General features: G+C 44.9%; 1 protein-coding gene across 1 annotated transcript in view; it reads left to right on the plus strand.

The window, feature by feature from the left end:
- LOC126235305 (juvenile hormone acid O-methyltransferase-like) overlaps positions 1–11,918 on the plus strand; it is a 73,900-nt gene extending 61,982 nt beyond the window's left edge. The window contains exon 5 of the mRNA XM_049944029.1: positions 11,743–11,918. Within this exon, the coding sequence (XP_049799986.1) occupies positions 11,743–11,918 (176 nt within the window). The remainder of the gene's footprint in view (positions 1–11,742) is intronic.
- The last annotated feature ends 3,432 nt before the right edge of the window (positions 11,919–15,350 follow it).

Below are 15,350 nucleotides of genomic sequence, written 5' to 3' on the forward strand. Positions count from 1 at the left end.
GGCTACTGTATCATCAGGAACGAAAGCACACGTATAGTGTAAGTACTTAAAACATGTTTCCAAAAACTCACAAAAGTCAGCAATAAAAGAAAAATCAACACTGCTGTAAAAGTGTAGTAAAGAGTATTTTCAAAAGACTTGACTCTGAGACGTCACATGCCAGACCAGTCAGCAGCCTTGGGAACCGTATTCCTTCAGCTTGGCGCTAGATCGCGTTGATCTCAGAGCTAGACGCGCGACATAGCGTTAACTATGTACACAACGTCGTGAATGTCCCTTGACACATTACATTTGCTTTTACATTTAGCTCAAGTCTTCAACGAACAAATATAAAATAGCATATATAATACCTACCATGGGACTAAACAATAAGTGTAGAGCATGCTAGGCACAGACTCCAAAAATTCTGTCTAGATACAGCGATGTAAAGGCCATCATTATCAACGAAGACAGTAATATGCGTTTTTAAATTATTATTCAAACAACGCAAGCAGCTGTCAACCTACTGATACGACAGATGGGCCAGGTCAAAACAAACACTTCATCATAAATGACATTTTCTGGCCATATTGGGGCGGAATGGGACTAGATAGTGGAGAGGGGGACCCTAACGGTAAGGTAGGGACAGATTTGGTGGAAGCAGGATATTGTTGGGGTGGGGCAGGAGTGAAAAGTAGGTAAGAAAATAAGCAAGGAACGATGGTAGGGAGAGGGGTTGGAAGAACGAGGAACAGGAAGGAGCGGTAGCATGAAGGAACGGATGGGACCTAAGAAGGAACGGAGGATTGTTCCAATGGTAAACTTAAACCGAATTTTATGTAATAAACTTAATACTTCAAATGTTAAAACATGTTGACCATTTGGTTTTTCTAGAAAGAAAATTCCCAGGGACGTAATTTCATCTAAAGCATACAGTGACAATGTATTAAAATATCATAGCACTTGTCAGAGTATATAACTGTTTTTTGTAAATCACATGCAACCTGTCAATTAGTTGTGACACAACACATCTTTAAATTATGAATAACACTTCAAAAAGGACTATTAAGTTGAGACCTTACGAATATGTTAACAGGTATGAGAATAACAATGTTAAACACACAACTCGATGAAAATGTATCATTGGTGTAGCATTTCCCCGTTCGTTCTGTGCTACTCTCGCTTCCAGTTTCTGGTTTCTCTACCCCCTCTTCCCCAACATCCTCTGCCTATTGTCAGTTCTACTAAGCACTTCCACCTCACCCCTGTCCCTCACCCCTGTCCCTCATTCCCTGTCTTCATTCTACCTCGCCTGCACCTTTGCTGACCTTAGTGTCACTCACTGCCCCCAACTCGTCACCCTCTTCCTCTCTCTCCACAATCCATTCTAACAGGGTTAGAAAATTTATTCATAATTGGTTTTGACAAGGCACACCCATGGGCTCAGTGGATAGACAGCTGCGTGCTTTGTTTGAAAAATGAATAAAACCTTCATGTTGTTTCCCTTCATAATGGCGGCCTTCACTTTGCTGTATGTCGATGGAATATTAAGACGTGTAAAGTGTGCTCTACGTTTCTTTGTGTTCGTTTCATGACATGTTTTGTTCATTACGTTACATTTTGACGATATGACGTTTACTGTAAGAAACACATGCAATATGGTAAGGAATTTTTACGATGTTTTGTATATTGTGGCCGAGTGGTTCTAAGCGTTTCAGTCCGGAACCGCGCTGCTGCTACGGTCGCAGGTTCGAATCCTGCCTCGGCCATGGATGTGTATGATGCCCTTAGGTTAGTTAGGTTTAAGTAGCTCTAAGTTCTAGGGGACTGATGACCTCAGATGTTGAGTCCCATAGTGCTTAAACCCATTTGAACCATTTCGTATATTGTAAACTATACGTCCTGATAAGTTTAGATGTTTCGTGATCAATGCCATCTGGCGCCAGGATGAAGTAATACGTTCTCGAGTCCGGTGCCCTCAGTCTGGCATGCGACGTCCCGACGTAACGTCTTTTGAAAATACGCTTAACGGCAATTGCACGTGAGTACTTCCTTCTTGTATTGCTTAGTTCTTTTTCTTCCAAGCGCATAAGTACGTACACGCAATGTGTACTTTCGTTCATGATATGTTGGTCATTAAGTATTTGTATTTAAGCTTACCTGATTTTTGTTGCTCCTAACGCATCACAACAAATTTAACGATAAAGTAGTTTCCAAAGAAGTGCTACGCACCAAGCCTGAATGGCCGCATCCATTAAAAAATGGTAACTTCCTCAGTAAAACGGAAGATTCAGCTGGTGTTCCGTTGTGCTGAGATTGCTGAACAAAAGTTTGCCCAGAACCATTAGTTGCCCGTCATTCCAGTGACAGTAATGTGCGATGGTGGTGTCAAGTCATCTCTTTTTAGAAGCCAATTCAGCCAAAATTCATAACTTTAGATAAGTGTTACTGTTTATTATTATTATTGTCCGCATCTCGTGCTCTAGTAGTTAGCACAGCTGCCTCCAAATTCTTAGGGTCCCGGGTTCGATTTCAGCCAGGTAGGAGATATTTTCCGTTAGGGAGCTGGGTGTTACGTTGTCATTTCACATCAAAGTTAGTGACCGAAGAGACATAAAGTAGAAAGGATTACTGGCCGAATTAATTCCAGAAGTCATCCCTCAATCAAAAATGCCGTAACATCATTTCATTACATGTTACCTAAACTGATGGCACATCCTCTCGTAGACCCTAATATAAAGAGTTAAGGGTATGAAATCTTCCTTACAGTCACATCCGTGATCTCTGTGGTTGTGGTTTACTTACTTCAAAAAGTGTGAAGTAAGGTGAAAACCATCTGGCGAGTTCAAATACTACCAACCTTCAAACCAACTATTTTCAATGTTTCACTACAACGACAGCGAATGATAGGCGACAGCTATTCCAGAAATTGAGACCGAAGTCTTCCACGATGGCACTGTAGGATAAAATATTCCCGGACTTCTTGGAGCGTCTACTCAGGGTAAAACCTCGAGCTTTACTTTTACCAGTCTTCGTCAGAAGCAACTCGATGTCAACATGGCTAATCTGATTAATCGACCAGATTGGCAATTACGACAGTGAGTTGCTCCTGACAACGGATGCATGAAACCTACTTCCCTACCAAAACTACCCCCTGCAGGTCCGGAGGTTAGAATACGCCTGAGGTATTCATGCCTGTCGTAAGAAGAGTCTCTCACTTTTGGGCCCTAAGAGTTCAGTTACCATTCCATGGTATGACCTGCAACATTAAAAATTGTACAGAAGTGGGGGCCATAGGGGAAAGGAAGCCTTAGGTTCTGCTAAAGTTACCAACAGTGCCCTTACGTTCCATCTACTGAACCTCTTGTCATGGCTTTGCATCTCCACCTGAGATTCAACTATTTGGGCAAGAACACTTTCTGGGGTATATCATCGTCCATTGTCTCCTTTCCTCCTTCGCCCCATTGACAATATTGGATTTCTCTGGGCCCAATACCCAGCACGTTATCCAGTCAGTTGTGGTGGGGCCGTCATGTACCCATTTGGTGGTAGCCTCTGGACAACTAAGGGATCACGCCGCTGATGGCTGAACTATAAAGTCCGCATGTATGCAGAGGAGTAGACGCCGTCCTCTGGGGGCATCAGGACTCTTGGCAAAGGCCATCACGCCAGTTGGCCTATGCTGTGGCTGGGTGGCGCCGGTGGGGAGAGCCCCCTGATCAGTGTGTATGGCATCTGTGCGGATGACTGGCAATGAAGCGGACTGTCATGTCTTGCTGGTGACCGTACGGCACCAGCAGTCTCTCAGAAGGGCGACATCGAATACTACGCTGACAGGTATGACTCTAAATCGTTTCCCTCCCTCGCTACACCGTGAGAGGAATGTAGGACCACAGAACGGAGACAGCCATATTCGCCTAGGTTTTTAGTCTGTAGAAGAACTAATGGGGACTCCTTTCTACCTACGAAGCAAGAATTTTTCGTTGAATACCTGTAGGATAAGATTAGAGAAGTGACAGCACTGTTAAAGCTGCAAAACGGCATCCTCATTTCAGACAGCATCCCCAGCCCAATCCCGAGTGCTATTCGCCTGTGACAAGCTGGGTGATACTTGTTTCAGTCACTCCCTATAAAAACCTCAACATGGTCCAGGGGATTATTTTCCGTCGTGACCACCTCCGTACAGTCCGCGCCAATTTAGAATGGCGGGGTGTTAATTTCATCCAGTGCGTTTACAGGGGACCAAAGAAAACTGGGTTGCTATCGGTGCCTTCATCTTGGCCTTTGAGGGTGATGCATTGCCTGAAAAGTCAAGGTGATGCATTGCCTGAAAAGTCAAGGTGATGGTTCACTGCTGTGACGTTAAACCATACGTCCCTCCCCCTATGCAGTACTTTAAGTGCTGGGAGTTAGGGCACATGTCTTCCTGCTGCACTTCCAGCGCCACATGTCGAAACTGCGGACGTCCACTGCACCCAGACTGCCCAGTACTCCAAAAGGAGAAGAAAATAATGGAGTAGAAGACCGTGGACCGGATGTCTTAGAGGCTAAGCGTAAATTCTAAAGATCACACCCCCATTAGGTTGACCTTGACATATGCTGCAACTGTCACCATCACCGTCCCAAATGCCAATCGTTGCTCACTCTGTGCCACGAACAGTGGGTTCTCAGGGACACCAGAGTACATCTGCCCACTTGTAGGTAGGGGGAAATCTCCCTCTGTTCCTCCCAAAGCACTTACTTCAGGAGCAAGGCCCCACAAAAGCAGCACTATGCTCGCGCCTATGCATCGGAGAATTACCCGCCCCCCCCCCCCCTCTTCCCCGAGCCTTACGTACTCTCAAATGATGGTTGAAAGGGGATGTCCTCCCGTTCACTGCACGCCACAGTAAACCCTATAAAGCCGCATTTACGGAGTGTGAGCTCCTCTGTGCCATTACACATTGTACTGACACAGCTCCCGGTCCAGATCGGATCCACAGTGAGAGGATCAAACCTCTCTTGTCCGACTACAAGAGACATTACCTCGTGATCGTCAACTGGATCTGATGCAATGGCGTCTTTCCATCGCATTGGCGGGAGAGCACCATCATACCAGTGCTCAAACACGGCAAAAACACACTTACGTGGATAGTATCGGCCCATCATCGTTCTTCGTAAGTTGCTGGACCGTATGGTGTGTCGGTGGTTGGGTTGGGTCCTGCAGTCATGTGGCCTACTGGCTCCGTTCCAGGGCGGTTTCCACCTGGGGCGCTCTACCATGGATAATCTTGTCCCTCGAGTATGCATCCGAACAGGCTTTGCCAGCCGCCAACAAGTTGTAGCAGTCTTTTTATATGCTAAAATCGTATGAGACTACCTGGCTACTTCTTATGCTTGCCACATTATATAAGTGGGGTCGGAGGCCCCCAGCCGATTTTTATTCAGAATTTCCTGTCGCTTCATACTTCCCGTGTCAAAGTTGGTGCTCCCATCTTTCCTCCATATTAAGGAGAATGTGGGGTCCCGCAGAGTTCTGTATTCAGTGTGTCTATTTTTAGTGGCCGTTAACGGTCTAGCAGCAGCTATGGGGCCGTCCGTCTCAAATTTTCTGTATGCAGACGACTTTGGCATTTCGTACTGCTCCATCAGTACTGCTGTTGTCCAGTGGCGCCAACAGAAAGCTGTCATCGGCTCTAGCCCACGGCCTCCAGTTCTCGGCATCAGTCATGCGTTGTGCACTTCTGTCGGCGTCGTACTATTCATCCATAATCAGAACTTTACTTCACTGTAGTGGAGACATATTGATTTTTAGGACTGGTTTTCGACGCCCAATTGACTTTATCTTCGTCAGCTTAAGCGAAATTGCTGGTAGCACCTCGGTGCCCTCCGCTGCCTGAGCAACACCAACTGGGGTGCTTATCGCTCTACGCTGATACAGCTCTACACAGCCCTTGTTCAAACCCGCCTTGCCTATGGGAGTCTGGTTTACGGTTTGGCGGCGCTCGCAGGGTTGCATTTGGTCTACCCATTGCACCACTGTGGAATTAGACTACCGACTGGATCTTTTAGAAGTATTCCTGTGATCAGATTCCTTGCGGAGGCTTCAGTCCCTCCATTGCAGATTAGGCGTGCGTAACTGCTCGCCAGTTAGGTTGCACACGTTCGTAGGTCTACTGCGCATCCGAATTACCGTCTCCTTTTCCCACCCATAGTGGTTTATATCCCGCATCGGCGGCCCAGGTCAGGGCTTACAACTGCAGTCCGCGACCCGATTTCCTCTATCTGGAATCCTTGCCTTTACCACCTATACTGTACGTCCTTCCGCGTACAATTCCATGGTGAACACCTACGCCGCGGCTTCTCCTGGACCATTCACATAACACAAAGGACTCGGTTAACCCCGCGGCTCTCCGCTGTCACTTCCTCTAGATTACTGAAAAGTACCGAGGCCATGAAGTGGCTTACAGTGTCGGCTCGATGGCTGATGGTAACTTCGTCTTTGGGAATGTCCATGGAGGACAAAATGAATGGCAGTCCTTGCCAGATGCCTGCAGTGTTTCCACGGCAGAGCTGGTGGCTATATCTCATGGTCTTGAGCACATCCGTTCATGCCCTATAGAGTCGTCTCTCCTTGAACAGCCTACAAGCTATCGACCAGTGCTACCTTCGTCTTCGTTTGGTAGCTACCATCCAGGAGTCGATCCGTACCCTGGAACGGTCCGGTCGTTCAGTGGTGTTTATGTGGACACCACGACACGTCGGAATCCCAGGCAACGAACTTGCTGACAGGCTACACGGAAACCGCTTATGGAGATCGGCATTCCAATAACTGCCCTGAGTTCATTTTTACGCCGCCAGGTTTTTCGGCTTTGGGAGACGAAATGGCATAGTCTCAGTACGAACAACAAACGGCTTCCTAGTAAGGAGACTGCGAATGTGTGGCAGTCTTCCATGCGGGCCTCTCGCAAGGGGTCAGTGGTTCTCTAGCGCCGTGAAGACCCGCCTCAGTGTCGGTTGTTCGTGAGAGTGGCTTTTACCATTTGGTCTAAGTTTTATCGCATACCCTTAGTCCCTCTGTGTCCTCCACCCAAGTACTTTTAGGGTGGAGGTTTAAATGTGTTGCAGAGTTGCTGGCTTCTCCCTTTTATTCTTATGGTTGGCCACCCATGGTAATCTGTTTTGTTTTAATCTCTTCTACCTGTTCCTTGCGTTCTGTGGTTTTCTGCTCCTCTGTTGTTTAAGAATGTTGTTGCCTTCCGTCATTCTTGTGGTTTTTCCTTTCTCTCCATTTTGTGTTGTCAGTCTTGTTTTAGTCTTACCCTTATATCATTGTTTCATTCGGAACATGGTACTGATCATCTAGCAGTTTGCTCCCTTGGCCCCTCTTTTAAACCATCCAGTTTACCAAAACTATATAGAGCTGCCGGGTTTGCAAATCCCAACTCCTGCAGAGCATCAAATGAATTCAAGAGTTTCAGACAAACTATTGACGATCGGCATCACTTTTTGGCAGTGATTGTAAACCCGGGCAGTTGAAATCTCGTGAAACGTTCTTAGCCACGATAACAGAACAACCACCAGCTGATTACGCACCTGCACATGAAGTGCCCAGCGGTTTCAACAAAAACTTAGAAGGCGTAGGGGACACTGAACCGAATAAGGACAGGGGTGGCTCCAGTGAAGACAAATATGATTAGATGGGGTCTTGGAACCACAGTTAAGTGTGACTGTGGCGCTGTGCAGGATATGAAGCATATGCTCGCCTGCCCAAATTGCCCTTTCTGGTGCAACCCCGAAGATTTATGGCCTAAACTGGCCTGGAAGGTTGTGACCTGGATTCCGGACACTATAAAGTAAAAAGATAATCCGATGCCATTACATAGCCCAAAGACGGCTTCTGATTGGTCGATAGTTGTCATTCTGTCGCAGATCGTGTCCGCAGGGTGCTCGCTTCCATGCACCGCTAAGATTATACCTGCCGTCACGTCTGAAGGTTTTCTCACAGTTTTATTTCTACAGCCTATTTAGCGTGTGTTCCAGTATGTGGGAGCTTGCGATGGAACTTTCGTCAAAATGTATTTTACGGTTGTTCGTGAGGCAGCGCTCGGCAACTGCAGATTTTGAAATTCACAATTTTTAATATGCCGTTTGTGTTCTGCACAGCTGTCGGAAACTGTGGATGGGCTGACCGACGTAATTGCTTCCGCACCCATATGGGAAGTTAACATGGCGTAGTATCTGCGTTTTATGAGCAAACGTCGATTCATAAGTCAATTATCTGAAGTATGTTTTCGAAGAGAGAGGCTATGGGTCACGTTCTTAGATAGGCAAGCGGAAAAAAGTTCGAACACTGGCGTGATCAGCCACAGATTGCATTCCTTCGCTTCTATGAGGGCGCCACATTAAGTAAAATAAACCTAGTCTTGGAAAGATAAGGTATCAGTTCCATTTTCTGATCTGCTAACAATATCAAGCAGATGCTACGCCCTGTTGACAGCCTCGGCCTCGGGATTCATGGGATTTAAATCATCCCACGTGGATGCGAAATCAATTAAATCGGTCGGTCCACCCGCGCCGCTTCCGATCAATGTGTAGAATACTAACGGCATATTAACAGTTTATTGTAGAAACCTGTAGTTGCTGAGCAGAGCCTCACAAGCAGACGTAAGATACTTTTTGACGAAACAAAGATTTCGTCCCAGGCTCCCACACACCGGCGCACTCTAACTGCAGAGACTAGAGATAAAATGTGAGAGAACCTTAAACCGTGACGGCGGATATGATCGTAGTGCTCTATGGAAGCGAACTCTCGATGCAGCAATTGAAGTGAGTGATATCAGTCGCGATGTTTACGCTACGGCTGAAGTAGTCATGCGAGCAGCCTCTGTAACAGCATGACGTAACCAGAAACCAATCCTAAGCAGTCTTAGGGCCATGTAAGGCCATCACAGTAACAGTTTCGACAGTAGATTCCTCCAGACGAAAACGATGGTGGAAATCGTCGGAAGCTCGAAGGTTTACACGGCAAGAAGTCAAGATTACACATTTTCCTAATTATTCTTCACTCTAACCAGCACAGATTGGTGTGCTTTCTTCACTGGCTCTGCACACAAGTGTCAAGAAAGTAACACTTAACATGAAAACTAATTTTGTAGTTACGTTAAGTCCCTTAGCTAAGTATGTGCGGAAGACTGGGACTAAACACAAGCAGGTCCCCATAGTACGAGGGTGTGGTGAAAGACCTTAATATTCTACAGTTTTCCTCATATCAACATATTTGCAGTCTCCTGCCGCTAGAAGACTCCGAATTGTAGCGTATAACATGGCAGAGTGCAACGCAAATGCGTCGCTTTGAGAGCGCCAACGTGGTGTAATAGTTCCGAATTCGAAGATGCAGGGCGTACTTGGAACACTCCATTCTTCTTGCACGAGCGCTGAGAAATCTAAAATAGTTGGACACCTCTGGATCACTGACATCTAACATCCTCCATACAGTCCTAACGTGTCTCCATTCGAATTTCATCTGTTTACAGAGATTAAAGAACACCTTCCTGGACATCACTTTGATAGTGCTGAAGTGCTTCTAGCGGAGGCAAGGTTGTGGCTTCGTCAGTCAGTCAGTCAGTCAATAGTGACAGTGTCAGAAAACTGATGTCTCCTTGAGAGAAATGTTCGTCGGCAGGATGAATGTTGAAATAGGAAGGGGGACCCAAAAGAAAACCGGATTGTTCTCATACAAAAAATGGACAAACCTTTTTACAAAATTACTTAAGTCACCTTCAAAATACTCTACATTACATGCGATGCACTTGTTAAGTCTCTTTACCCACTGTTGGAAGCATGTTTCAAACTCTTCAAGTTTGATACTGTCCAGTGCCCTTTGCGAAACTTTTTACCGCCTCCACAACGTCATAACGCTCCCTTTTTAGCGTTTTTTTCATTCGTGGAAATAGGAAAAAGTCGCGCGGGGCTAGGTTCGGCAAATAGGGAGCGTGGGAACGACAGACCACCTGAGATGCAAAATAATGGGTCACTCGTAAGGCCGTGTGTGCTGGAGCGTTGTCGTGATACAGATACCAGTCATTTGATTGCCAAAGTCCCCGGCGTTTCCTCCTCATATCCTCTCGCAGACGCCTTAAAACATCCAAGTAAAAGTGCTGGTTAACAGTCTGGCCAGGGGGGTACGAATTCCCGATGCACAATTCCACGAACATCAAAAAGACAATGATCATTGTCTCCACATTTGACCTCACTTGCCTTGCTGTTTTTCGTCTGGGAGAGTTGGGAGTCCTCCACTGGCTTGACGCTTGTTTGGTTTCTGGGTCATACACGTAACGCCTACCCTCATCCCCTGTAATGACTTCGTTCAAGAAGTTTGAATCACGTGCAATCTCTGTTGTCAAGTCCTGACACACATTCATGCGGGATGGTTTTTTGCTCCTGTGTGAGAAGGCGCGGAACAAATTTAGCAGCAACACGTCTCATGTGCATATCCTCACTCAAAATCCGCTGGCACGAGCTGCAACTGATTCCCCTCTCTGCTGAAATTTGGTCGATCGTTTGGCGACGATCCTCGTTGATCTTTTGGCGGACCTTTTCAATGTTCTCCTCATTTCGCGATGTTGAAGGGCGTCCAGAACGAGCTTGGTCTTAGACACACATCTCACCACGTTTAAAGGGCCCAAACCACTTGAAAACCTGTGTGCGGATCATAGCGTCCTCCTGGATATTTTCCTGAATCATTTGGTGTGCCTCCGTTGCAGTTTTTTAAGCAGGAAACAATTTCACACACACTCTTTGTTCTTTTAAAGTTGACATAGCGACTTCGCAGAGGTAACCCACCAACAGTCACACAATGCCACACTTGCACGTTCAGCTCTACATTGATGCCGTCTGCACAGCTGTTTAATGAAGGTCTCTACTAACACAATCTAGCGTGAGAACCCTGCATGACGTCTACGAGTGGCAGCGCCCTCGGAGTCCGCTTTCTTTTGGATCCCCCTCTCGTATATATGTAGACACCAAGAATATGTAGAATATTGCTGACTGTTGTTCTATTGAAAAGCTTTAAGATTTTCACATACAACAAGCGGTGGTATTATTTGCCAGCACGCAATCGTATTTACACGCAGCTGCCAATGGGAAAGGACGAGCCGGCCACCTGGCATAATTTTGGCTAAGACTTTCCTTCAGTGAAGCATTGCGTATTCCCTGAAATTCAGTAATTCACAGTGAGCAGCACTACGTAAGATTGTCTGTTCGAAGTGGGGAAAATCAGCCGGGTTAGCAAACTAGTCTGTTGCATTCCCTCCAGAGCCCTGATCAGAGAGACTGTCCGGCAGTGATGATTGATCGTATCCAGGAAACGCTCCGTAACTACTTTCGACGTGGCACTCAGTGAGATAGTTCAGCAAATAATACTCCCTAATTCTCCATTATTTAATATTTAGTTTCTCGTCAGCCAGCAAGGTTTTCCTCTGTAGAGTTAATGTATCGTAATGGATACTTGTACATCTGCATACAGTAGGAGCACAAGAGCACACGCTGCAGTCTTGCTAACCCGTTATGCTTCTTTCCCGTGTCTGGCGCAGAACCACGCGCTTTTTGTGGCAGTGTGTTACCAAAGTACACTGGATAACCACAGCAAACACTGATCCCTACTAGAAAGGTCCCGGCCTTTATCACAGTACTGCCAAAAAGCCACACATAAATACTATGCAAAAAGCATATGCTACTTTGTAAGTTCCCCTAATAAAGGCCTGATTTTTCTTCTCTTTTCAGAATACTTCACCGCCGTTGACCCCTTCGTACACCGCATGCCACATGATGAGAGACAGGACTACATTGAGGATGTATACCAATGGTGCAAGGGCCTGTGCGGAGTGACAGTTGCAGAAGACACTGGTCATTACAGATTACATTTCTCAAGACTGACTGTGGTCGTACGAAAAAAGTGACCCTTAAACAAATCGGAGGCTGTGCGTACCGTCCGGCACTTTAACTGCACATTGGAAAGACATGGTGCTTCCTATTCTATTGAGGCACCTACCGAGGAAACTCCATTTATAGCGTACGTAGATAAATAAATTTTGCATACAGAGTACGCAATTTTATTCCGGACTATGTGTTGTTCATTGCTATTACAGGTCAGTAGACGATGTGAAAGACGAAAATGTCGATGCAATGAATCACGCCACAAAATGTTAGACAAACTTTAAAAGTACCCGACGAGAACTACTATAAGTTCGTAATGTGTAGCAATAATAATAACGGGCCATTATTGATGAGTTACCTTACAGAAGCGTAAGGATTCATGGCTTTCTTCCGTATCCTATCCTTCCCCCCCCCCTCCCCACCTAGAATGGCCAGCTTGGTGATGTGAACACAGTTCTATTCAGTATTCATGTGGATCAGAGCACCTGCGTACGGTCACATCAGATAAAGGAACTAATTCAACAAAACAGCTTTCTCACGAATTTTGTGATGCGCGCTGAAAAGAATACGCTTTATAAAACAGAAGAATGGGCTCGAACAAAGTTGGAGAAATCAAGTAGTAATTTACCAAAGTTAAACAAAGCTTACAGAACGACTAGGGTAACTTTTTGTAAAAACATTCTCACCCGTCAGTGTGTAAACCTCTCGTGTTGGAGCCAAACTGCCTCCAGTCCAGCTGCTTACCTATTAGCGGGGACTTCCGAACGTGCTCTGTTCGATAATCATATGTTTCAACTCAGAAACCTCGCCGAACGCAACAGCTGTAGCATCGGGACAACACCACTTCCTTGGAAGATCGGTGGTTCAAATGGCTCTGAGCTCTATGGGACTTGACTACTGAGGTCATAAGTCCATTAGAACTTAGAACTACTTAAACCTAACTAACCTACGGACAGCACACACATCCATGCCCGAGGGAGGATTCGAACCTGCGACCGTAGTGGTCGCGCAGTTCCAGACTGTAGCGCCTAGAACCGCTCGGCCATCACGACCGGCGATCGGTGGTCTTTTGATAACTGACATCTAGACTCCAATCAGTTATCTTACTCTTCCCTACGTGTAGTACGTTTCTTAGAATTATGTACGTTACTCTCCAAAGGGAGAAAGCACGATCGAGTACTACTCCGCACGAGTGGTTTACTTTAATAGCCGCGAAGGTACTTCTGGATAACCTGATTGCCAGCGAGAAGGCACTGCTGAAGGTGTACGTTCAGAAATGTACGCTGTCCTACAGAATTACTAGTTACATCTATTTGCCAGTTTTTATGTAAAATTACGAATAGGGCGTCCCCTCCCCTACCCTCCATGTCAGCTCCGGATGTGAATGAAGACAACAGATAAGTAAACTAAACAAATTCGTGCTAGAGAAGCCGCCAGAATACCAAAATTATGCAGTTACGTACGTGAATAACAAGTAAAAACTTCACATAAACCATAGCAAACATACGAGAGAACTCAAAGATAATTCATAACTCAATGCCTCATTTTCTATGTAAAAAAGAGAATAGCAGAGGTAAAGTGTCACGTTCTTCTTTCCAGTAATGCAATCACTCCTACCACTATCCATCCTGAAATGGCTAGAACAAAAAGCTTACAATAAAGGGGAATAATTCATAAACTGGTAGTCAACATAATTTTTATGTTTGTTTTTGGAAACGACATACATAATGCTGAGAGTATGCCAAAGTGGGGTTGGTTTCCAAACGTTCAGGAGACACATTTTGGACTTCAAGGCAGGAGTTGGATAACGTGTTACTATCGTACACTTCCTCCCCTACGTTCTACAACGAGTAATACAAGAAAGGTGCAAGGAACTAAAACTTTCGAACCTTTCCACACCCGCAGAAATTACAACTAATAACCGTGCGGAAATATTGCCACTTTCCAGGTTATGTAGCTATAACGAAGATTTCGAAACAGCGTCGGAAAGAAAAGAAATAGCGTGACGGAAGTAATGTGAGATATTGACGATACTACTAAGTTGAACGCCGTCTGACGCATATAACGGACGAATGAAATACAGGTAATGTGTGTGTCGTCCCTTGTGACGTCGTTGTCATTAGTTGTTCGTTACATACAAAAGAAACTACGTATGTATTTTATATATTTTTATTTTTAATTTATCAGCATGATTCTCTCAGGGATATTGTCTTCTCTTATCACTTTTACTTACGTGCATAAGTAAATATGAAACGGGTTCTTGAATGGTATCATTCATGTACCAACTTTAGGGTTTGAACGTGATGACTAAAATATAGTTGCCGTTAACTGAATGTAATCTTAATTTCTATTTATAGATTGCAAAGCAAGGATTGAGAGAATTTAGATTGTTGCCGTGGAGCGGCCAAGATAAAACTTACTGTAGTATTGGAATCTGTATAGTTTAAAAACATGAACTTTAACGTAAATTATCTGTTGCAATTTAAAAAGGTTCTTATAACGAAATCTCTCTCATTAACATTTACTGTTACCACTGAAAAATAAATTAATACTTCGGCGCGTAATGGCCGACCAGAGGCTGCATAGGAAGATCAGCTTCTCTCAGCGCAAATTACTGAAATAATGCTTATTAAAAATAGTTAGCCACTGCGAGCATTTCAGGTGACAACTATTACAAAGAAATTCATTTTGTAGTAATTATTTTATTTACGCAGAAATACGAATAACTTACATAAAATGTGCAGCCGCTCAATGGCTACCTTCCGTATGGCGAAACGAAACAGTGTGTTTAACACAAAATACGTCCTTCCTCCTCGGCCGTAAAATCGCGTCTCTTTTGATCCATTTTTATTTTCATAGACGTTGAATGAAGATGCTATCGCTGCATGTCTGTTGTTTCAAGAACATTAACTATGTCTTTTACACTAATTCATAAAATACGTAAACGATTTACAATCGCTAAAAAGTCAATATGTATGTGACGTGCCGTCACACGTGCCACATAAAGACAAGGGTGACCACACGGCAACGAGTTTTTGGGTTTTTTTCTAAAAGAGCTGGAGAATATAAATATCTCACCTAAGTCGGCTTCGGTGCAACTCTCAAATTCTCGAGGAAATAGTTTCTGAAATGACTACTACAATAAGGTAGATCTCCTTTGAAAAGGAGAAATAGTGGCTAAATACACTAATCAACAGCAGATGTCCCGATGGTAATTGCAATAGAAAATGAGCAGCAAGGACTACTCCTGTGACCCCTATGGAAACTTAACCAAACAAGGACACTTAAAAGGCACACACGGTGAAGCTGGATCAGATCGCAACCTAGCCCAAAGACTCCTCGTAATCATGGTAAATACAAGCATCAGGACGACAACACACAGGCAAAAAATTTAAATTGTGAAGAGAGAAATCCAAAATACACAAGTGACGCGATCTAAGACCTTTCCCGACTCC

The sequence above is a fragment of the Schistocerca nitens genome, chromosome 2 (genome assembly GCF_023898315.1).
Source record: "Schistocerca nitens isolate TAMUIC-IGC-003100 chromosome 2, iqSchNite1.1, whole genome shotgun sequence".
Classification (NCBI taxonomy): Eukaryota; Metazoa; Arthropoda; class Insecta; order Orthoptera; family Acrididae; genus Schistocerca; species Schistocerca nitens.